Consider the following 26,562-nt stretch of genomic DNA (forward strand, 5'->3'; position numbering starts at 1 on the left):
CTGAGTAAGAAAACTCCTACAACCCAAAAACTACCCAGTCAACATCATCCTGTGACACTGTATTTGAAAATCTCTGCCCAGTTCAATGTTCATGCCACCTGTTGGCTGGTAACCAAACACATTAGTCCTTCCTTGAAGGAAGTGCTGCCTTCAGAACCATCTTGAGTGGTGATTTCTCCATGAGCATGGACAGCATCCAGTGACCGTTAGTGAAGGACGATAGGACAGTTAACAGAAAGTGTTTAGTAACAGATGGACTATGGTGTGATTTCCAAGTGGCTTGTGAATGGGCACTGTATAAACACACCCACAGCACTACTGTGTCTGATCCACTCATACCTGTGCAAGACATACATACATACATGCCACTACCAAAACTGTGTCCCTAGTGTGTCATGAATGATCAACCACTGCAGTAATACCTGCTGTGTGGTGATGCTGAAGCATGTGTGCAATATCATTCAAAATGGTTCTGGAAGCAGCACTGCCCTTGAGGCAGAAGGAACAGAACTGGATACCAGGGATAAATGTGATTGGTTAAAACCAACTCGGCACAGATTGGTTTGTGAGAAATTTTCTGTTTGTCAAAAATGTCTCTGGAAGAACAAATGTGCAATTTAACTTTTGTTGTTGCTGTAAATATAGTTCTGTTTCATAATGTGTTGAAAGTGCTGCAAAAATCCCAGTATTTTGTTTAACTTGAATGAAGGATAATGAAACTTCCTGCCTTAGAGGAAGCTGCAGAATGTTATAATGCTCTGCTGCATCTAAGGCATATTCTGAAGAAGTACATTCCTGCAAACTTAAGTCAATTAATATTTCATTTAAATATGTATAATTTTGGTTGAGTATTACATGCCCTAATTAAAATGTACAGGTTAATGGGTTTTTCCCTTCTTGAAATTAACATTGCAGCTGTCTTTTATACATTACAACTCCATGAAAAGCACAGTTTAATCTGCTGTTTCAACATTATCAGGAATTAATTAAAAAAAGACTGAATGTCAGCAAGGCATTTACTTACCCATTTTCATTTCTAGACTGGAGCTCTTGAATACGTCTCCTGTTGCATATGAAAAAAGCAAGACCACAAGACAATGTCATAAATAAAACAACAAATATTTCTATTGCATTGTAACACTAATACAGTGCAACATATAATTACAATGAATGTAAATGATGTCAAATGTTTGTATGTAAAAATAATATATATTCCTTAGACTTACTTATATTTCTTGCTCATAAAATAACAAATCCCTCCAAATAAAAGAGCACTTCCAAGCACAGCTACGATTGGAATTATGATGTGAGTGAGTTTTGATTTTCCTGAAAAAAGTAAGAAATTAAATTAAGTAAATGAATAAGTGACATACACACTGACTAAGTGATTGTATCCCATGAAAACATTAACAGTAGAAGTTTACTGTAGAAGCAGACTAACATATTTAACACTTTAAACCATCTACAGTGGAATGTTTTTGCCAATTTAACCTTAATTCTTCCTCTTTGCCATGTGACCGTTATTAAAAGGTGCACACTGCAGTGAGATTGGTTCATACTTGTCTGCTAGCTCCGCTGTGATTGCTCTGTCAGTAGGATTCATAAGAACAACTATGAACACTGCAATTTAAAATTGGATCAAGACTTGGATCAAGTAAACTATGATTCAAACTCTGGTGCACTTTGAAATGTAAAACTAAAATTGACCTATTGGCATCTACTCAAACAAACCCTTGTTCAGGAATTGTTTGTTGCTGTTTTGTCATGTTAATGTATTTAATCTTTTTTTTAGGAGCCTGCAAATATACAACAGATAGCTTCCATTTTAAAAATAAGATTATTGCACTTTCAAAACTTAACATATACATATAGAAGCATTAATGCATGTTTCATTCATTTAGAAATTCACTTAAATCATTTGTTACAACCACTTCAGCCCATTCAACGTGAAAAGGTTAGGGTAAGTCATGACTATTGTTCCAGAACGGGAGTTCCCAAACAAATTCTACATCTCCAAGTATTTTGTTATGTGCATTTTTAATGAATACAATTTAAATGAACTGTACATGAAATTAGAAACTCCATGTTTCATGACTGACATCCTGAGTGGATGTAGCCTCTTATTTTCATCATCAGTCTAATTCTGTGAGAATGCTAAGAAAACCAGGACTAAAATGCCAATGTAAACAGGTCAAATAATCTGAGCTTGTGAGATTCTGAGCCTGTGTTTAAAATCAATACTCAAAATGGTTCTGAGGAAGTGCTGCATTTGAGGCAGAAGAAATGTAATTGGTTACCAGCCAACAGGTGGGATGCACATGACTGGGTAGCACACGTTGGACAGAGATTTTTAAATATAGCAACATTAATCAATAATGCTTTGTCTAGACCCTCATGTTTGCCTGCTCTAGCTGCCAGACATGATATTGAAAGAAATAAACATACAATATACTATACACGTAGTTCTGTAAATCAGTGCCTCAGAATGATCTGCTGCTTCTGAGGTAGATTTGGATGAAGTAATTTCCTGCACATTTGTCTTATGACTGCTGCCTCAGAGGCAGGGCTGTGCAAATTTCAGAATTTAATTCAATTCCATGAGTGAATTTGAATTTGAATAGAATCCACCCTACAGGATGTTAAATTGAATTTGAATTGGAATTACAGGAAGTGGAACTGAATTCATTGCAATTCAGAGACATTCATTCTTATCACATATCATTGAGAATGTGACAATTTTATCAAATATTCTTCTTGTGGTAAAAAAAATAGGCCAATTTATTATAATAAAGTAATGTGTACATAAAGTCCATACAATAATATCTGTATGAAATCCATGTTGTAATCATATGTAAAATATACTGTAAAGCTTAACTGTTAAATACACCTTAACTGTGTACTTTGATTTTTTTTTTATTTCATGAAAGTCCAATTTTACTTCCAGTAATTTGAATTTCAATTGCAATTCTGCTTCCTATTTGCAAACTCAATTTAAACTTCCTCAGAGGAAGCAGAGCATTTTTGTATAACATTGTGTAGCTCCTTCAGATGCAGTATACAAGCATGTTTTGATTTTCATTTCTTTCTCACTTAAAGGTGACATGGCTTACTTTTAACAGACAGGCGAGCAGTAGCTTCAGACTTCTTATTACCATGAAAATTAATGCTACAGGTGATTTCTGTGTGATCGTCCTCCTCTGTTGGAGTGAATGTCAGCAAAGACTCTACTTCCCAGATTCCATTATCGAGGTACCTGGTGCTCTGTGTGGCTTCACTATTGAAATGGCTCCAGGTGATGGTTGGGGGGTGGGAAGGGCAGGTGTGTGTGACAAAACACCTCAACGAAGCAGCAGTACCCTCTTCAAATATGTCAGTTTTTACTATTTTTGGATCCTCTGGTTTAGCTAAAACATGAAATTGCACTGTTAATAATATTTAAATTAATATGTTGGTCCATAACTGCAGTGCAAAAACAGGGAAATATGATAAATGATCATTTGTTCAAAATGATCATTACTATAGACATACTTACGCATCATGGTGAAGGACACGCAGTTTTGCACAAAAGAATACATGTCTACATTTGGGATTTCAATTCTGAAACAGAACGGGCCATTGTCATGGTCTCTGACTTCATCTATCTCTAAAGTGCAGTTATGTTCAGGAGATCCCAAGTTCCCAAGCAGTTTAGTGCGACCTTTGAAATTTTCTAAAATATTAGTGGAATCTTCATGATATATAATATTTGTTTCTCTGTCTTTTATTTTGTGCCATATCCCCCTTATACGTGAATGTGGTTGTTTTTCTCCAGGATTCTTGAACGAGCAGGGCACCACCACACAAGAAGAGACCAGCGCATTCATTTTTGGGACAACGTCTGCCATCCAAACATCAGAAAAAACTGGGCTGAAGTTCACTGGAACCAGAAAGAGAAAGGAGCAAAGGAGGAAATGAATGAGATACTAAACAATAGAGTAGACTACACTGAATCTGAATATTTTACAATGATGTTTTATCACACAGATACCAAGTTTAAATAATACCAGTGAATAGAATTGGAGGGTATTCCGAACAGAATATAGTTTATGCCATTAATATATATTATTTTCTGAGTATGGATAAAATCAGTACTCCAACCACCCACTAAGTCCAGAAACATTGTGAATAAGTGAAATGTGGCATATTAATAAGAGTACAATAGTTTTTTTTTGATTTACTACATAGTGTCCAGTATTACTGACCCTCTCCAGTGAACAAAAAACATATGTACCTTGAAAACAGAGCCAGATGATTAGATATCTCCCCTCTGCCCACATACTGGAATAGCAAACATATCAGATTATTAATCTGATCCATATAAATCCATATAATCATGAGGCTATTGGTGGCATGGTGTCGCAGCAGTGTAGTGGAAATAGTATGCACACGTTGTGGTGGCATTAGCACTACATAGCAGAGTCAATGATAATTAATTATTATTTTATTAATAATTAATTATTTAATTCATTTGGCTAAGCTCCATGTTTGGGAACCATTAACTAATATGTAGTGTCCTTACCTGTCTTAATTTTAGCTTAGACAAGTAAGTCATCTTCACATATTGTACAGCAGAATTAGCTAGAATTAACTATTATTAATGAATTATGCTCATTGACCCGCTGTGGGTTCTTGACTCTGAAATGGAATCTGAACTAGAAATTATAATTCCATACAAGAAAGGTGCACACACAAACAAATAACCAAGGATTGGTTTTATCACATAACTGGTTTATTAATTGTAATATCAAATAATGAATATTAATTAGACATTCATATAATAAAGTGGATTACAGCTATATTTGATGGAACAGGGAGATTAATATATGAGGGAACTTCTCTATGATAATTATTACCCTAAGGTCTAAGAAAGGGTATTGTTTATCCCAGCAAACTTTCAGTACCAACCCATGAGCCATGAGAGACATGAGACCACGTGACCTTACGTATCCTGAGATGGACAGGGAGCATGTCGCTGATGGTGCCTTCCGGCACGACTTCCTGGAGTATTGCCGACACAGGCCTGGTAGGTTGCAGCCGCAGGCGTTCATTTTCTCCCGAGGCTTTCAGACGCAGCTGTCGGAGCTGGTGGTGTTCTGAAGGTCTCTGTGGGGATTCTTCGTCGTCGCTGATCTGCCGCCTTGTCTCTCCTGGGCAGGTGTCCTCATCTCAGAAGGTCATTCTGAGGGTGCGTGCAGCCGTCCTCTTCGTGGCGTTGTCGTCCTTTTGAGGGTCAGAGGTCTAAGGTTGCCTCCATGCTCTGGGTGTGGCGTTGAAATTTCGCTAGGCTTAAACTATAGCTTTTCTTAATCTGTAGTTTCTATCTGGACCACGCTTTAAAGGTCCAAGACTGTTTAAGAAAGTCATGAGTCTGACGCCTGCAGAGTCATTTCCAAAACTCAGGTCATTTTACACTTTTAGCCTTGAAAAAGCTAAAAGATATAACGCCCCAAGTGTCTGGAGCCTTGAAGTGAAGAGTCGGAGAAAAAGGGGCAGAAGCCCAAAAAGCCCAAAAAGATCAAAAAGCTTGTGTCATTTGGCGCCACAGGTTTTTAACCAGAGTTTAGAAAACCCGCCCCGAATTCCTGATTCGTCCTCAATGAGGGAGAATTGGAGCTTTTCTTGCTCCTGATTGGCCTGAGTGCCCTTCCAAAACTCCAGCAAATGGTCCCCTCACTTCCCAGCTGTTTGCAAACTGTTGTTAAAAGAAGAGAGGATGCTACATAATGGTAGACATTGACTTGTCCCAACTTTTTTAAGATGCACTGCTGACATCTATTCTAAATGAGTTAGTATTTTTTTCCAGGAAAGGGGAAAAGTCTCATTTTTAACTTCGGACATGTGTTCTGTTGTATTGTGAATAAAGTATGGATCTATGAGATTTGCAATTGATTGCATTCTGTTTTTATATACTTTTATTTACACAGCATCCCTAATATTTATGAATTGGAGTTGTACAAAACTTTGTATATTACCAGTACAGTGGAAATATTATGCATATTTCCTACTCATTTTAAGCATAGTAATATGAGTTTGCCATCTGTACTATCCCCATGTACATTACCTTCATAAATTATTGACTTTCACAATTTCTTAAGACATTTTCCTGACACTACCTGTTATGCCACCATGCCACCTGCATTAAAACATGTGTTTGATAATTATACTATACATATATTAACTATGATAATTTACTATACATATATAAAAACAAACACGGCTTTATATTAAAAAAATTGATACCACTATCAGAAAATATTATATTCTACACATTTCTACTATAACATTTTAAAGATTAAATTTAAGTTCATTCATTCATTATCTGTAACTGCTTATCCAGTTCAGGGTTAAATTTAAGTTGTTTGTTAAAAAAAGTTTTAATTTAGTAAATATTCATAATATAAAATTATAAAATAAAATATCTAAGACATAATTTCCACTTACATTAGGATTTCTTGTTGTAGAAAAGTTAAGCTTTGTTTTGTTTAGGGCTGATTATGTTCTGCAGTCTGTGATCTTAGGTCTGTATTAAATACACTTATATAGAGATGTATTGACTCATCCCTGAATGAAGGTGGGCACATATTGCTGTCCAGCCCTCATTTATACCCAGTGTTATATAAAGTCTAATATGACAAGGCCTTTGTGTGTGTGTGTGTGTGTGTGTGTGTGTGTGTGTGTGTGTGTGTGTGTGTGTTTGTGTATGTGTGTGTGTGTGTGTGTGTGTGTGTGTGTGTGTGTGTGTGTGTGTGTGTGAGAGAGAGAGAGAGAGAGAGAGAGAGAGAGAGAGAGACAGAGAGTAAGTGTATTTTACACAGAGATCAAACTGACAGACTTAACATCATGCCAGAACTTGACTTGACATTCATCAAACATCTGTATAAAGTGTATAATTGTGTCATCTTATAGTGATGGAGGCAATGCATTGTTATGAGTCTTGCATATAGTTTTTGTATAGCATGGTATCCAATTGGGAACCAAAATGCAGCAGTGTTTTCCACTATATTGGATAACACTGCTGCACTGCAGTTCTCAAATGAACACCATGCTACCACACGTAACAATTCACTGCCTCCAAACATGACAACATAACATGACAAAATTATACACTGATCACTCAGGATCAGGTCATATCAGATACTCCAAACCTAACTTTAGTGTGAAGATAAAACTTTGTACAACAAGAATAGAATCTAGATATTAAGGTAAATGTTACTAAAGGAGTATTCCCAGGATTCATACATTTTGTATGAATAATACATGTTTATATGGAAAGTCTGCATGAAAAGCAGCCTTAAAATTTTCACTAAACCTAACTTTAAACCTAAATCTAATACTTAATTTCATCCCAATCCTAAACCTAAACTTAACCAGAAAACCTAACCACAAAGTGAAAAAAAATAAATAAATCCAGTGTTTTGTGTTTGTGTAATTCTAACAGAAAACCCTATGAAGTAACTCTTCATTGTGTACATAACTTTTGAGTGTATGTAGTGAAACAGAGTCAGCATTTTTTTTTGTCTCAGCAGCTTCCATACTGCTAGTAACTAGAACTAGTGATATGCATTTCATCCATCCATCCATTTTCCACCGCTTATCCAGGTCCCAGTCATGGGGGGAAGTAGTCAGAGTAAAGAAACCCAGACCTCCCTCTCCCCACCCACTGCTTCCAGCTCCTCTGGGGGTATACTGAGGCGTTCCCAGGCCAGTTGAGACATGTAGTCTCTCCAGCTTGTTCTTGGTCTGCCTCCTTCCCGTTGGACATGCCCAGAACACCTCACCGGGAAGGTGTCCAGGAGGCATCCGAACCAGATGGCCGAACCACCTCAACTGGCTCCTCTCGACGTGGAGGAGCAGTAGTTCTACTCCGCATCCCTCCTGGATGACCGAGCTCTTAAGCCTCCCCTCTAAGGGAGAGTCCAGACACCCTGCGGAGAAAACTAATTTCAGCCGCTTGTACCCACTGAATATTTTACAATATTCTTTCGGTCACTACCCAAAGCTCATGACCATAGGTGAGGGTTGAGATGTAGATTGAATGGTAAATTGAGAAATTTGCTTTTCTGCTCAGCTCTCTTCACCACCACGGACCAGTCCGCATTACTGCTGATGCTGCACGGATCTGCCTGTCAATCTCCCGCTCCGTCTTTCCCTCACTCGTGAACAAGAACCCAAGGTATTTAAACTCCTCCACTTGAGGCAGGATCTCACTTCCAACCTGGAGAGAGCACTCCACCCTTTTCCGACTGAGTACCATGGACTCGGATTTGGAGGTGCTGATCCTCATCCCTACCGCTTCACACTCGGCTGCAAACTGGTCCAGCAAGAGCTGGAGGTCCCAGCTGGATGAAGCCAACAAGACCACATCATCCGCAAAAAGCAAATATGGAATCTTGAAACCGCCAAATCGGACACATTCCACCACTTGGCTACGCCGAGAAATTCTGTCCATAAAAATTATGAACAGAACCGGTGACAATGGGCAGCCCTGACAGAGTCCAACTTCCTGCCAGGCATACAAACCAGACTCCTGCTCTGTTTGGTAAAGAGCTGGTCCTGTGTTCCACGACTGGGGTGGAATCCACATTGTTCCTCCTGGATCCGAGGTTCAACTATCATTCGGACTCGCTTCTCCAGTACCCCCGCATAGACCTTACCAGGGAGGCTGAGGAGTGTGATCCCCCTATAGTTAGAACACACCCTCCGATCCCCCTTCTTAAAATGGGTGACCACCACCCCGGTCTGTCAGTCCAGAGGCACTGCCCCTGATGTCCACGCAATGTTGCAAAGATGTGTCAGCCAGGACAGCCCCACAACATCCAGAGCCTTGAGGAAACCTGGGGCGAACCACATCCACCATTCTCCTACCACCTCGGTAACCACAGTCCCAGTAATAGACAAGCCCTCCCAAGGATCCCCAAACTCTACTTCCTCTGTGGAAGATATGCTGGTGGGATTCGGTACCTGTCCGCTGCCTCCGGAGACCCCAAGTCAACCAGGCTCGATAGGACTTCTTCAGCTTGACAGCCTCTCTCACCCGGGGTGTCCACCACCGAGTTTATGGATTGCCACCCCGCCAGGCACTGACAACCTTGCAGCCACAGCTCCATTCAGCCACCTTAACAATGGAGGTCTGGAACATAGCCCATTTGGACTCCATGTCACCGGCCTCCCCTGGGATGCAGTCGAAGCGATGCCAGATGTGGGAGTTGAAGATCTTTCTGATAGGTTCCTCTGCCAAATGTTCCCAGCAAACCCTCAGCACACGATTAGGCCAGCCAGGTCTGTCTGGCATCGTCCCCCACCATCTGATCCAACTCACCAGGTGGTGATCAGTTGACAGCTCAGCACCTCTCTTCACTCGAGTGTCCAGAACATATGGCCGCAGGTCCGATTATACGTCTATAAAGTCGATCATCAAAATGCGGCCTAGGGTATCCTGATGCCAGGTGTACTTGTGGACACCCTTATGCTCGAATGTGGTGTTCGTAATGGATAAACTGTGATGGGCACAGAAATCCAATAACTGAACACCACTTGGGTTCAGATCAGCGAGGCCATTCCTCCCAATCATGCCCTTCCAGGTCTCACTGTCATTACCCACGTGAGCGTTGAAGTCCCCCAGCAGAACAATGGAGTACTCTACAGCACCCCCTCTTGGGTCCCCAAGAAGACCTGATACTCTGAACTGCTGTTCAGTGCATAAGCACAAACAACCATCAGAGCCTTTTCCCCAACCTGAAGGCACAGGGAAATTACCCTCTCGTCCACTGGGGTGAACCCCAACATACAGGCGCTAAGCCGGGGGGCTATGAGTAAGCGCACACCTGCCTTACGCCTCTCACCCTGGGCAACTCCAGAGTGAAAGAGCATCCAGCCCCTCTCAAGGAGATTGGTTACAGAGCCCATACTGTGTGTCGAGGTGAGCCCAACTATATCTAGCCGGTACCTCTCAACCTCGCACACCAGCTCAGGCTCTTTTCCCACCAAAAAGGATACGTTCCATGTTCCAAGAGCCAGTTTCAGTAACAGGATCAGAGCGCAAAGGCCCCTGCCCTCGGCTGCCATCTAATCTACAATGCACCAGACCCGGATTACTACCTCTCCCACAGGTGGTGGACCCATGTTGCTCCTTCGGGCTGAGCCCGGCTGGACCCCATGAGTGAAAGTCCGACCACCAGGCACTTGCCAAGAAGCCCCTCCCCCAGGCCTGACTCCAGGGTGGGGCCCTGGTAACCCTACTCAAGGCGAGGGAAGCTGTGTCTCTGTATTTACTCTCTTCATCTGGGTCTTTATGGATCACTCTTTGTCTGGCCCATCACCTAGGACCAATTTGCCTTGGGAGACCCTACCAGGGGCTATTTCCCCCAACAACATAGCTCCTAGGCTCACACAGGCACGCAAACCCCTCCACCACGTTAAGGTGGTGATCCAGGGAGGGGATATGCATTTATCCTCCTGTTTTATAACTAAACAAATAATGGAAAATCCTATGAAAATCCCTTCTAAACCTTCTATACTTATTTATATTGCTGACACCTCCTAAACATTCCAACCTTCCAAAATAAACCCTTCCTCTTTGTTAAAAAAGAGAACTGAAAAAGGCCTTTATCAGGCATATCCAGTCTAAATTCTGCTGTAGGATCAAAATGTTTATAATAGACAGCAAAACTTTCCCCTATTTTAGCAGGTTTCAGAAATACCAATGAATAATTAACTAAAGAAACAGAAACAAAAAAAAAACATTCTATTCGACAATTAAACAAATACTGGTAAAAGCCCTTGAAAAATCATGAAAAAGGGAGAGAAATTTCCTTCCTCTTTGTTATAAAGGGAAATGAAACAAAGATATTTAGTTAACCATACTATTTTTAATCAGGCACGTCCAGCTTCCTAATTTTTAAAATGACTGAATGCTGAATGCCTTCAAAGGTTTATGATAGGAAACAAACATTTCCCTTAGTTTAACAGGTTGCAGATATACCTACAGCCAGGCGGTGGTCAAATTTATTAACTCCACTATTTATAATAATATTATCAATAATTAATTTTTGTATAAAACTTATACATTTGAAATCAATTTTTATTTTTAACATATTAATACATAGTACATAGTTGAGTTATTGTGATTTAAGTTGATTAAATGGAGTGCAAATTGAAGTTTCCTACCATCCAACTACCAGTTTTAAACTTTGACAGTCATCAAAACTAGGCTCTGTAGCTGCTTTTTGTCAAAGAAATAGCACAATGCTGTAACCACTTAGATTCTGGAATGCAGGCCCAGGACTCACACCAGTGTTGACTGAAAAATGGATTAGTAAAGAATTTAACTGGGCACAATATAAAATGCTGTGGGCTGCTTTTGTATGCCACATCGAAAATTAGGAACAAGGTCTGATTTTTTAATGTCCACATTGCTACAGAAGCTGTGATTAACATTATTTCAAAAATACATAATCATTTAATCCTAATGTTCAGAAAAATATGAAAAAATAGCAATCGATTCAGTAAAACTTATTTATTCAATCATTCATTGTCTGAAATCGCCTAGGTTTCAACTTATGTTGTAATTATATGTCAGAACAATAAACAAAAAGCAAACATATTCAACCTGTGTTCATCAAATACAACTGTGCAAAAATACTCCTGCATGTTCAACAAATGTATAGCAGCTTTTAGTTCATCATACTTAAATACTGTTTGTGTTAAGACAATTTCTTAACATCATTTATTAAATGTTAATGGAATGTAATTCCTTTCTTCAATCCCATATAAACACATGCACATAATATATGGTGTTTTAACACAGACAAGCACAATAACTCAAAGGCTGCCACATATAATATTTGAATGCCCTTAATGAACTTAGTAATGTTTTCTCATTGCCACAGAGCAGGATAATTGTTATTTATACAAATATGGAACAAGCCAGGATATATATCATATGAAATATTAATTAATCATTTACATTTTTTAATTAATAATTTTAAAACTGAATTGGGTAATTAATTTATATCATATATTTATATCACACTTGGAGTTCAGAGGGAGTTTCACTGGACTGGTTCAATGAATCCTGAAGAAGGACCAGTGGATTACCAATATGAAGCAGGATGTTAGCTAGTGTCTCTGACTGTATGTCTAGTAGATCAATGTTGTAGGTGTGCCTCAAAGAGTAGACAGTCAGTGTACACAATATTATTGATAATCGGTGTATAAAGGTTTCTATAGTGACACAAGGGTGACACACTTATAAATAAACAGTAAAAAGTGTCCTCCACTTAGGACAATCCTGTGGCACCTTTGCTGTTGGCATATGGATGCATGAACTTAGTCAAGTTGCCACTGGACATATCATCCAGCCCTAAGAAGGGTAACTTGAGCTCTAATCTATAGTTAGTATATTTACATGGACTTTTAACAGTGCAAAAACTGTCATTTTCCAGTTCTGTTGTGTCAAAATCTCTATTCCCTCCCTTTCCAACATTTTCATTTTTTTTTCATGTTCTACACACTCTGTGAAAGTTTCAAAGTTGATGGACAAATATAGATCTTTTAAAAATTCTCAGAATAAACCATTTTTACACAAACCTATATTACAAATAATAGTATTAATCAATTAAACACTCTAGGGGTGGCACGGTGGCGCAGCAGGTAGTGTCGCAGTCACACAGCTCCAGGGGCCTGGAGGTTGTGGGTTCGATTCCCGCTCTGGGTGACTGTCTGTGAAGAGTTGGTGTGTTCTCCCCGTGTCCGCGTGGGTTTCCTCCGGGTGCTCCGATTTCCTTCCACAGTCCAAAAACACACGTTGGTAGGTGGACTGGCGACTCCAAATTGTCCGTAGGTGTGAGCGTGTGAGTGAATGTCTGTGTTGCCCTGTGAATGACTGGTGCCCCCTCCAGGGTGTATTCCTGCCTTGTGCCCAATGATTCCAGGTAGGCTCTGCACCCACCATGACCCTGAACTGGATAAGCGGTTACAGATAATGAATGAATGAACACCTTAATCTAGGCCATCACAATGACATTCTGTTATTGATCATGATTATGGTAAAACTATAGTATTATCTTGTTTTGTTTGGGACATAAATCAAGTCAAATCAAATTTATTAGTATTGCGCTTTTTACAACTGATGTTGAGGTGCTGTTGTGGTTGTTGGTGATGGAGCATGATAAGTTCACATGGAACTGGTGTCACTGAGCATGCATTAACGGTGCCAGTGGGGCTAGATACAGCCTTAGTCACCAGAGAGGCCAGTATGGATTTACAGTTATTGATACTTAAGGGTAAGGTAGGACAGTAAAGCTGGCTTGGACGGGGGTGGATCTGGGATGCCAGACTTCATTTTTGAGTCTTCTGGAGGTGTCGTGGGCTTAATTTAGCAAAACACCAACAAGGGGAGGTAGCTACCTGATGACCCCTGTGAAGAGTCAATGATACAGTAGGTGGTTTGGGTACTCAGTCACACAGCTCCAGGGAGGTTGTGGGTTCAAGTACCACTCCAGGTGATTGTTGGTGAGGGGTTTGGTGTGTTCTCCCCATGTCCACATGGGTTTCCTCTAGATGCTCCGGTTTCCTCCCATGGTCCAAAACACACATTGGTTGGTGGATTGGCAACTCAAAAGTGTCCATAGGTGTGAGTGAATGTGGGTGTGGGTGTGTGCGCCGCCTGCTTTGGTGCTTCATATCAATGTCTACATGTGTTTACATGTGCTTTTTACTATGTGATTTCGTTGTACAGAAAATATGGAGGGCAGGTAATAAATGCAGAAATGTAAAAAGGAGTACAAAGTTTTGTTCATAATATATAACACCGGCATTAGTGTTTTTCTTGTTCATTTTATTTAAAAATAAATACTAGATGATATGTTGATTTTAACACACTAATTCCACAAAATGTCTCCCCACCCCTTCCCCTTTACAATATTTCAGGCAAAGACACACACTCAGGGGAAATAAGATTAATTCAGCAGTTCTCCTCTCTCTGTGAGATATAATACTGTGTAAATGTTGCAGAATTACAAATCCTCCTGCTGAGCTTGTGAACAGCAGAGAAACATATTTATTTCCTATAATTTATTTATATTAATCTTTGTAAATGACCCCATTCGGGTCCACTGGGTGATAACGCTGTGTTTGAATCTCTGAGCTCTTTCTTGAGTTACTGAACCTCGACATGCCCACGGATGAAGCTGCTCTTCTTTGGTTCCAGCTGGGAACTAATGTTTCCAGTTCGCAAACCAGTTTTTGTCAGTGGAAGCGTGCTAAACAGTTCCAAATTTAGTTCATGAACCGGTACTCTTCCGTTTCCTTGTTGGTGGAAAAGTGCTATGTAAAATATGGCTGAACTAACAGACGATGTAGTAGCTCATGTACCTCATTACATTGTAAATGTGGCTTTAATGTTGGTCTGAAATGCAATTATGGAAATGAGGAATACGTATGAGATTATTGTGAAGCATTTTGATGAAATCAAACTAAGGAATTCATATTGCGGGTTTCAATTAATATATATTGGTTTTACATCGCACAAGTATATCTATATCCAAACCCGTTTATCACTTTGATAAGCTTTAGAACCAAAAGTATGGAGATAAAAAAATTATAAATCTACAGACAGAAAGAAATGAAACTGGTAAAATGAGAAGCTGTGTTCAGCAGAGCTCTACAATATGCAAAATATGTACATATCCCGTGTCACTCAGATCATTTCTTAATTTTACTAACTTGTGGTGTGAAACAACCAAGTGAAACAACCAAGGTTATAAGAGAATTGTTAAGTTTGTTTTTAATATTGTATAATATTTGCATGTGTTATTCTCTGCCACAGTGTTAGCCTGATGACTTGGTGACATCTCATCTCATCTATACTTTTCCACTTGAGTCCCTTGAGTCCATTTCGGAGTCACTGTAAAATGGTACCATCTGGTACACTAAAAACACAAGTAATCAAAAAACATGGTTTGTCAATCAATATCAAAAGTTATTTGGGAGTATTATAGGAGATAGCCCTCTTTATATTGACAAGGAAGTACAGAGTGTCAAGTGCCAAGCATGTTCATACAAATATGTTCACAAGCACAGAAACAAAAATAACAAAACACTGAAATACAAATTATGTTGAGGTTTAAAACATTGAAAAGCAGACGTCCATGATCAGTAGCCCCTCTTCTCATGTTGCAGCAGAAATAAAAACATGTATTTTGTAATAGCTGCTAATTTTTGAGACAATAAAAAAATTCTCTTACGTATTTGTTTCATTAAACAACTCGAGTGTGAATTCTGGCTTGATTTTTTTCATTTTACCTGCAGTGAGTCCTTTTAAATCCGTATATATATATGTATATGTACACACACAGTATCAGTCAAAAGTTTGGACCCATCTTCTCATTAGTCATTTGTGGAATAGGGCTAAGTGGGCATGTCCAAACATTTGACTGGTATATATATATGTATATATATATATATATATATATATATATATATATATATATATATATATATATATATATATATATATATATATATATATATTTTTTTTTTTTTACATTTTATTGAAGTGGTCACTGCTATTTGTGTTGCATCTCTTACTCGAATGAATATAAATCCGTACAAAATAAACTCGAAACATCACAAAGTGGTCTGATAATCGCTGCATTCTTCATCAAACATTCCCATAAACATTCAGATCAGCCAGGTTGGTGTAATCATCCTCGTCATAGCCCTGTGAATAAAAGAAAAAGAAATATAGACATTATTGTGTACAAGCATTTGTGCAAAATCACTACTCAATATGGTTCTGGAGGCAGAAGGTACATAACTAGACACCAGCCAACAGATGTATTGAGGGGAGATTTTCAAATACTGTGCCATAAACCAATAAATCTCTGCCTAAACCGTCATGGTTTGCCTTCTCTGAATGTCAGAAATGTGCAATATACTGTACACTGTTTCATAATTTGTTAGAAGTGTTGCAAATGTTTCAGTATTTTGTTTTGCTTAAATGGAGGATAATGTAACTCGGTGCCTCTGAAAAAGCTGCAAAATGCTCTGCTACATCTGAGACAGATTCTGAAGTACTTTCCTCCACATTTGGGTTACGACTGCTGCCTTAGAGGAAGCTGCAGCCTATTATACAAATCCAGCTGCTTATGAGGCAGATTCTAAAGAAGTACATTTTGCACATTTGATTGCTGCATTTGAAGAAGAAGTAGAAAGACACAACATTATTATTCAAGCATTTTATAACATTCTGTAGCAACTTCAGAGTCAGCAGTCATAACATAAGTGTACAGGAATATACTTCATCAAAATTATTTTTAAATTATTACATTTATAAAATGTAAATTCCTATATTTTATGTATTATAAACTCTGCAGCTTCCTCTGAGATTGCATTATCTTCCATTCAAGTTAAACCAAATACTAAGATTTTGTAGCTCTTCCAAAAACAGACCTAGGGTATTGCACATGTATTTTTTCCAAAGACATTTCTGGTAGTCAGAGCAGGCAAACATGGAGGAGCTGTACTGGTTTATGGTACAGTATGAAGTTTTTAGAATACAGCGTAAAGGCATTGTACAGAATGTAAAATAAACCTTAAAATCTTAATTTAAAATAAAAGGAGATTGATATGTGATGCAAATTTGCATCAAATGATAGCACAGAGATGGGTCAAATGTCATTCCAGCCACATTACAGCTGTGAGAGTGTCTCAGATACATTTGCTAACATGTAACTACCACTGTCTGATGATGTGGGGCTGTTTTTATTTCAATGAATTAATGGTGTCATAGAGTCATCAAATGAGCCTGTGACTTAACCAGTCATCAAAATGAATACAGAAAAGGATTATATTAATTTCATAATACGATTTAGTAAAATAAATATTAACAAATTAATAAAGATTTTTTGTGACAGTGATGATTTACATGTAGCTGAGAAATTGCTGGGTGGTTTTCTGGTTCCCACATGTTTTGGGCCCCAAGTTAATACCAAGTATGCTTAATGGCCTTGCCAGATCAAATGTGCAGTGCGTGAAATGACTTACTGCTGAACATGAATCCTTTGATTTGCTGTAGTATTTGTGTTCACTAAGGGGAGAGAAAAGAACAGAGAATTAGGGAAAGATTTAACTCTTTGCATGTGGTAATTTCTCTGTTTTAAAACGAAATATTTCAAAACCAGTTACATTCCTGTGACTGTCAGTTCATACTGTAACTGTACTGTGCTCTACCTCTTTGGAGATGGAAAGCGAGGTTTGGAGAATCCTGTGCTCATTGACACAGTGTGTATAGAGTTGTTTGGCCTGTGAGAACAGACGTATTATTGTTTCTTTGTGAGAATACTGCTATTCAAACATTGAACATGCCAGTCATTAATTTGACACACAGCTAAATACAAAAAATCTAGTAAATACTGCTAAAACAGACAATTTTCATGTTGAGATATGTGTTTTTAAATTTCTGTCTTTTTGGTCAATGCCATTTCAGAAACGTAGATTATCGTACAACGCAGACATGTGGGTACCAGTGGTCATCTTTCACTAATTCAAAAGTATTCAGGCCAAAGTACATTTTCCCTTCAAAGAATATACATAAAGAATATAAAGAATATACACCTACCTAGAGGTCGTTTGTGCTGCAGGCTGATCCCTTCGATAACTCCTGTAACAGTAAAAATAGGCCGTTAACATATTGATAATACATACATGAATAAATAATAATAGTAATATTATTGTTGTTGTTATTATTAATAATATTTTATTCATAATTATACATGAACTAAGTAATAATAATCATTATTATTATTATTATAAAATATAATCAACCCTGCCCTCTTCCACTGAAGCAATAAAAAACAAACTTTGACACACACTATATTTATAAGATACTGAGGAACTAGTGCATCCATTCCTAACCTCAAGGCTCAACTACATCAATGCTCTTCTTGCCGGGAGTTCAAACAAGGCATTAAATAAGCTTTAATTAATTCAGAATGCAGGCAGCTTGAGTGGTCACCTGAACTCACAACACACTAGCCTATTCTCTGTCTCTTACATTAGAAAAGACAACCCATAAGATAAAGCCTTTTCTCAAAGATCTGCCTTGTTGTCTCTTCAATGTCCTGCCCTGATCAGTGCTGAAGCCCGTTTACTGCAGTTCTGCCCTAGTGTGGTCCTAACCTGGCTTTCCCCATCATGCTGCCTGCTAGCATAGGACTGCATTGTCAGAATGGAAGTTAAACCAGTTTATACTGTGGAGAGTGAGCTCACACACATCTTGTAATCTCACTAATGTTTAACTTTTTTGGCAAGTATACTTAAACTATTTCATAGTTAGACATGTTCCCTTCTCCAGGTCTTCTCCAAGAGAAATTCAATCCACTGACCTGATCCTAAGGAGTACAAAATAAAACAAACCAAAAAAAGGGTCATCAAAAGTATCCAGCACAAGTATAGGTTCTGACATCCTACAAAACTGCTAAACAATTTCTTTAAATAGACAGAACATGCTCACCTGCGGGAGATTCTGGAGATACGACTGAACACTCTGTGGACACAAAAAAATTACAGTCATCTGGTTTGAGAAAAAAATAAAGTATACATTCGGTACTTAGTTATAAAATTGTATATTGTTTCAGAAACTCATACAGTTCATTTAAATAGAGCCGCTATGGGATCATCAACAAATGAAATCTCAATTACTAATGCTACTGCTGCATTTACTTTTAAATTATTTGTGCCCATTACTGGTTTGAATATAGCAGCCCAACTGATATTATACAACTAATGGTTGACCACAGTGCCACAGGACTGTCCAGACTCCTCAGAATCAGTGTGTCTGCATTCGCTCACTGTCAGTAACAAAGTAGACACACTCCGTTTTCTTTTATGAAGCGATAAGATACTTGTCATCTACTGATCAAGAAATTGTCAAATGTAAAATTTATTTTGCTGTAGGTAAAGAAAAATCGTGATTCTATAGATTGTTGGAATTCTGTTCCGATTTCTGTGCACAGTGTCACTAGAATACCAGTAGGATAAATAACTCAGTGTCACTGCTGTGTTTTCCACCTTGACGTAACTTTGTCCAACTTAGCAGTAACATTATGTGTGTCAGAGCCCATGCTGGATGATCCTGAAGCTGGCTGGTTATTCACCAATGTCTTATTTACTTATAAGACAAGTTAATCAGTAAGTCCTTTGTGACCCAGTACGTACATTAGCTTTTGCATTTCTTCAAGTGTGTTTGATCCTGCTCAACAATGCACTATGTATAATACAGGAATAAATATGAACAAATGAGTTCATATAGAAATTAAATAAAAATAATAATTTATAAGACGTATTATGTTATATTACTATACATAAAATTTCCAGTGCAGCTTTGGGTGAAATTAAGAGGGTCAAATTCAAACATGACATAGAAGAACAGAATCTAAACTAAAAAGCAGAATACACAGATAAAGAAAATACAATGCTGTGTGGTTTTCAGCTTACAAAAAACGAGAAGTGGTTTCTGCATTAATTTGAAACACCCAACTCCTGCTTGACAGACAAAATTAGACTTAAAATATTTCCAAGTTCTGCACCATATTTATTTTTTGTGATTATTTTTTGGTTTTGTGAACTGGTTTGTTTTGCCCATATTTGGATGCAATGCAGAGAATAATGGACTCTGAGAAGATTTTTGCAACTGAATACAAACACAATTGAACTATTCTTTCATTATCTGCAAGACTTATCCAGAATAACTGGGCACAAGGCCGGGGAGCCATTCCTTCACAGAGCGACAGAGCAAGGCTCAAACCCACAACCCCAGGACCCTGGAGCTGCATGACAGTAACACTTCCTGTTACACCACTGTGCCATATACAGTATAGTGTCCACGGTGTGAATTAATGGTGTGAATACTGTATGGGAATTATCTTACCCATTTTCATTTCTAGCCCGAAGCTCTTGGATCTGTCTCCTAAAGATTACATTTCATAAAGTATTAGATTTAAAGAAACAACAAATTCTAAAAAATTTTTTTTTTAAATTATGGCAACAAAGTGACACGTAATATTATTGAGTAGATTCTAATTTTTCAGACTTTTAAGTAACATTCATTGAATAAACTAAGTTTAAGCAAGAAAATTATGTTAATGTTAATAAAATGCACAGTTAAAATGTGTTGGATTTAGTAATAACATGCCTAAATTTGAATTAATATAGCTCAAAAATATTGAGTAGGAAAGGACTATTTATCTGCGTAAACTTAATTAATATTTACTAAATATCTTGCAAGTATTGATTTACATTTACTAAATATCTTGCAAAAATTGAGTAGCATGTAATAGGTTTCTGGAGAAAGCTTGTTTCTATTTACTAATTATAGTAACTTTACATCTATTCAATAGTATCACGTGGCACTTTGTTGCCATAATTTTTTTTATTTTAAATCTACTTAATATGTCCTTTTTGTGCCATGTTTGAGTCAGCAGATCAATATGCATAAAAATAATACCAGGTAAACATTTATTCAACTCTTGCTAAATTTATTCATACAAAAATTGAACATTGATACAACTACAACAAGGATCACAGGCAGAATATATTTTGGGGATGTGATGCAAGGTCAAAACTTGTTGGTGCACTTAAATCGCAACAATGTTTTGAGACTGCACTCATTTATTACCAGATCAATTTAATTAGAATTCAGGATGCACCTGCAAATAGATGAAAATTAGTTTTAACTTCATAGGAAAGTGTAATGTTTTGGTGTTGGTCTTTTCTATTCATCTATTTGCAGGTGCATCCTGAGTCCCAATTAGATTAACTGGGTATAATTGTTAACAAAATTTGATATCTTGTATTTGAAATACATTGTGTACATAAAATATAAACACACATAACCTTGCTGTAGTCAAATAATTTAAACCAGACTGTAGACAGTGAGTGGTTTCTATTCCCGCTCCGGGTGACTGTCTGTGAGGAATTGGTGTGTTCTCCCCGTGTCCGTGTGGGTTTCCTCTGGGTGCTCCGGTTTCCTCCCACAGTCCAAAAACACATGCTGGTAGGTGGATTGGTGACTCAAAAGTGTCTGTAGGTGTGTGTGTGTGTGTGTCTGTGTTGCCCTGTGAAGGACTGGCGCCCCCTCCAGGGTGTATTCCCGCCTTGCGCCCAATGATTCCAGGTAGGCTCTGGACCCACCGCGACCCTGAACTGGATAAGGGTTACAGATAATGAATGAATGAATGAATATCTAATGTTTATAAGTGAGCTAATCTGGCTAAAATTGGCAGCTGCAAACCCTGGCTCACTGTTCAGTAACTGAGGCAAAAATCGGTGAGGCTCCTCCAACCTGTAATTGGAGAATAAAGCTTCTCACAGCTCCCTGTCCTTCACCTCTAAAAACCTGGACACAGGTCATACAACTTTATAGAAATGATTGGAATTGGAATTTCTTGCTTTTAATAAATACTAATTATATTGTTTATAGTAGTGCCCTCAAGTCACGCTCGAATTTGGTTTTACGTTTCAGATTCACAGCAAAAAGTAAACTGGGAACCATATCAGCTACAGCCTGTTTTTGAACACTACAAAATGTCCGAAACACAAATTAATGTAATTAAACAGTGAATATAACACCGTTTCTGACACAGAAATAACATCAGCAGTAAAAATTCAGAGTGATCTGAATGGTCTACTTTAACAGAAACAATCGGGTATATGGCGCGAAAAGAGAAAATGCGATTGGGAAATAGATTTTTTTTTTAAACTTAGCAGAAAACCAAAGAGATTAAAAATAAAAACAAATGTAGCTAGGTGTTCCTGCACAATATTATGAAAACAGGCATTCGGATATATTGAGTAAGGAATACAAACATAATACGTAAAATGTTAAATGTTTAGTAAACAGACGAGTCGTTGCCTCTGACTTGGTGGTGCACAGTGTTTCTCTAATTTGCTGAACTCTGAGTTCAAACGCAGCTCTATGTAGTAAGTGAGAGTGAGCTACTGCTGCAATGACCGTTTGAACTCTCACAGAGACTGAGCGTCGTGTCATGGCTTCATTATACCGTCAACAGACACATGAAACAACATGCAAACTACAGAAAGCACAACATCAGCTTCTTAAAACTGTAATTCAGGACTGTAATCACAAAAACACTTTGTTTTTTAATCAAGCGTTGTTCCTCACCATCTGCTAACTCTCCAGTCTGTGCTTGAAACTGGTCTTGTGTTTACGAAGCACCAGTGTTTGTAAATAAACCGCCTCAGTCCGTTACCTAGGCCTCTCTCTCCCTGCACATAGCAGAGGCATCTGGTGTTTTTTAGACAGCGAAAAGTACTCTAAACATTGAAAACAACGAACAGAAATGAAGGTTACTCTATTCCTGCTCCATGGTTTTGCTGTTTCGGATCACTTAATGTGGTAATGCCTCCAAACTCCGGAGACGGCTAACTGCATTAGCGAAGGTGCTACAAACTAAACACCTCGAGTTACATATGAGTGTCTCTGGTAATTCAGTCAGTGAATTAAAAACTTACAGACAAGTTAAAATTCATCCACATACAAATAACTGTCGTTTTCCCCCTCAAACACACCGATCCACCTTAAAAAATGCGGAGTTTAGAACTGCGTGTCCCCACATTTAAGAGCGCCTCAAACAAAATACACAATTTTAGATAAAAATTGTTCTTTCCCTATTAATAATTTAAGAGCTGTTCACTTTGGGAAGTCCGAGGACGTTGAGAACCCAAGAATGCTGGTGTTCACGAGTTTCAAAATGCGTTGGGTGGAAGTGTGTGATTAAAATAAAAGACCTCCCAATGAGTAAGATCTATTACATTTTCTGGATCTTTGGTGTTACTGATAAAATATGAATAAATTCTATTCATCATATCCCAGCTAATTTTATTCAGCCAAAATTGTGTAAATTGCAATTAATACTATCATCATCATCATTTTCTTTTCTGCTTCTCCATTTCAGGGTCGCGGTGACAATTAATACTAATATTTATTTATTAATAAATTGCTAACTGTTCAAATTTGTTGAATTTAGCTCAATTTGATTTCAAACTACATAAAGTCTTTTTATTAAGTGCAAGTTACTATTAGTTTTTAACTAAATATTAATTGACCCCAGTCCCACTTTTTACAGTGTATGTGCGTGTATGTGTCTGTGTGTGTGGGTGTGGATGTGTGTCTGTGTGTGTGGGTGTGGATGTGTGTCTGTTCGTGGTGTGCCTCAACTGTATATGGGCCCGAAAGTTTTTAGAAATAGACTTCTCTGTTCATGCATGGTTAGTGGAAAATCAGAAAGCATGACCCCTAATTCAATTCCTGCATTTCTGCATACAGTAAACTAACTTCACTTAAATGGGGTACAAAGCTAGCAATTACTAGTAAATTAATGAAAACAGTTGGAATTTTACAGTGAATTAATTGAATTTTACATGACTAGATTATAGCAGCATACAGCAATTCACTACACGCTGAACTAGAACCCTCTGAAGTAGTTTCCATGGTCTGAGCCTTCAAAATGAATGACTATGTGACAGATTTGCAGAAGAGTTAGTGTTCTAAAAATGTCTCTGGAAGCCTCTCTCTGAAGAGGCCTTTACTGACTCCTCCAACATTTTCTGTTGCCTACCTTTATGACTCCACTTGTAGTTTACATTCTGTGTGATTACTTGTTACGTGCGTATTCTATTTTTGCTGGAGAGTGTACAGGTCTGTGCAGCACCTATTTTTTTGTCTGACAAGGGAAGACACTTTTCCAGAACAGCTCAGCACACTGTTCTGTGCAACACTTACTTACTTAGGTTTCTGGGAAGAGTAGGAGACAAGCATCTGTTTTGCTGTTGTTTGTTTTCAAATATTTTGTTGGCAAAGTTAGAAAAATCAAGAATACATTTAATCAGATAAAAGTAAAAGTTTTACATTTAAAATAAAAAATTCAAGATTGTGTCAATGCACTCTGAGTACTCTGATCAGCCAGCCTGAAAGGAATTAAGAGCATGCGTTGTTTCTGCCCCCTCCACAGACATAAAGCCCATGGGTTGCCAGGTTGGGGAAAACAGAACGTACACAAAGACAAGTTTAGAACTTTGGACTGTTACAGCTAATGTGCCATAAACAGCCTATTTACACAGTGTACATCACGTCACTGAAACATATACCTACACTGACAAAGGGCAAAAGTTGAATGAGCTGCCAGTTTCTTTTAAAGTTTCACCAATGATTCAACTTCCTTATCGGTTCTTCCCTTTTCCCTTAAATGTGAATCTTAAGAGGCAGATGATTATTAATCATTCACATTTTCATATTCCAACATCAAGTTCCACTGTACATGGGTCAGTTTATGACTCTAATACTGGAGCAATCGTTAATTTTATTGGTTTAAAACAAACAAACAATAACACTTACATCCCTTAATCTGCCCATGTTACTTACTTCATCCATGTAACACCCTCAATCCATGGAGTTTACATCCCTTGTTTGCTCTGAATACGCATTTTATTAACTTAAAACACACAAACAATGGAGTTTGCATCCCTAAACTGTCTTTCGTCACTGCATTGATCATTACTCAGTAATCTAAAACACACAAACCACTCAACAGTTTACAATTTTTATCCATGAATACATCTTAACTTTAAAAGACATTTTAACAGAACATTTAATGGCCTACATCTTTCAAACATATCACTAGTATTTCTTCATTTTACTTGGCCTCTGGTCATGGAGCTTTTTAAAAGGATGCCAATGTTTTTATGCCTGTTAAAATCTGAAGTTATCTCTGTTCTCTTGTTCACTTGCATGGCTGTAGCACACTTTGTGTTTCATCTGGTAACCTGGGGTGGTGTACTGCACTGTGATTGGACAGAGGGCAGGATCTCAGGCCAAAACAAAATAGGGCTCCGCTCTAGAATGGGCCTCCTCATAGAAGAGCTGCAGCACTGCTCTAAGGGATGCCAGTAACTTAGACTGTTTCCTTCATCTATAATAATACATACTGGTCATTTTATTATTTAGTACCGTATATATGCTACAGATTGCTCCTTTAAGGTCCTTAGTCTGCCATGATGTTATTTTATGTATCAAACTTTGTAATGCACTCGGTTTAGCCATGTGGGTCTTAACAGCAGTCTAACTGCAGGTTGTTTGTTATTCATTACTTTGTATTGAACACAGCAAAGTTTACTTCTCAGGGAGTTTATTTTCATCTTAATGAGAGGGCATTCTCTTCATACTGCATAGAAGCTTTTTCATCAATAAAGTCAGTTCCTTCCTCTGTGGTCTCAAAGATCTCTGCAGGAAATAGGCAAATTTATACCTCTACACACTGTGAATTGTGATGAAATTTATTTTTACTAGTGCTTCCTTCAGGTCGTGGTGGATCCAGTGCCTATCCAGAATCACTGGGCGCAAAACAAGAACACATCCTGGAGGGGGCACCAGTCCTACAAAGGCCAACACACACGCACACATTCATTCACACCCACAGACACTTTCGAGTCACCAATTCACTGTTTTTGGACTGTGAGAGGAAACTGGAGCACCCACAGGAGGTCCATGCAGACACAAGGAGAACACAGCAAGCTCCTCATAGACAGTCACAGTATACATTTATCAGGAACTAACAATAAAACCACTGAGATGTGAAGTGAATAATTTTAAAATGTAACATCATGATGATGATGAAGTAATACTATAAAATCAATTAATTTAATAAATAAACCTCTGTCACGTCTTACAAAACACTTTTTGGTCTTTGTATAGATGAACATTTCTCAATACAAGCACATATATACCCTACTGTGGAAAAATCTTAGGCACATGCTAAAAAAGTTGAATGGAATTAATTATTTATTGCTTGAAAGATAAAGACAACAATGTGCAGTAAACATTAATAAACGAAAGAAAGTAGTAGATGGCAAAGACCTAAATTGTTTGCAGTTATGCACTGAAAGTGTTGTCTTTGAAATATCTGACAGTTCTCTTGTGAAATTTGGCATAAAGTGATGAGCAACTTTCTATTTTTTCTTGCAAAATCTGAGTCTTTAGGTTAATTTCCATTTTATATTAATCTGTTCATAGTATAATCCATCCATCCATCCATTATCTGTAACCGCTTGTCCAATTTAGGGTCGCGGGGGGGTCCAGAGCCTACCTGGAATCATCAGGCGCAAGGTGGGAATACACCCTGGAGGGGACGCCAGTCCTTCACAGGGCAACACAGACACACACACATTCACTCACACACTCACACACACTTTCGAGTCGCCAATCCACCTGCAACGTGTGTTTTTGGACTGTGGGAGGAAACCGGAGCACCCGGAGGAAACCCACGCGGACACGGGGAGAACACAACAACTCCTCACAGACAGTCACCCAGAGCGGGAATCGAACCTACAACCTCCAGGTTCCTGGAGCTGTGACTGCGACACTACCTGGAATTTTCAAGATAATAGAAAAGCTAGCAGGGTCTTGTTTTTATTTCATTTCACAAAATATCCCAACCTTTCTGGAAA

General features: G+C 38.2%; 2 protein-coding genes across 2 annotated transcripts in view; both read right to left on the minus strand.

Annotated features, from left to right (window-relative positions):
• Positions 1-26,562, minus strand: part of LOC136686209 (Schwann cell myelin protein-like) — a 126,601-nt gene that overhangs the window by 67,762 nt on the left and 32,277 nt on the right. The gene's annotated exons all lie outside the window — the stretch shown is intronic.
• On the minus strand, positions 122-4,316 carry LOC136700824 (myelin-associated glycoprotein-like). The gene is made up of 4 exons (XM_066675962.1): positions 4,271-4,316; positions 3,533-3,916; positions 3,111-3,404; positions 122-339 (listed from the first exon to the last, which is right to left on the minus strand). Exons 1-4 carry the CDS (start codon positions 4,314-4,316, stop codon positions 122-124), a joined length of 942 nt encoding a protein of 313 aa, XP_066532059.1.

The sequence above is a fragment of the Hoplias malabaricus genome, chromosome 1 (genome assembly GCF_029633855.1).
Source record: "Hoplias malabaricus isolate fHopMal1 chromosome 1, fHopMal1.hap1, whole genome shotgun sequence".
Classification (NCBI taxonomy): Eukaryota; Metazoa; Chordata; class Actinopteri; order Characiformes; family Erythrinidae; genus Hoplias; species Hoplias malabaricus.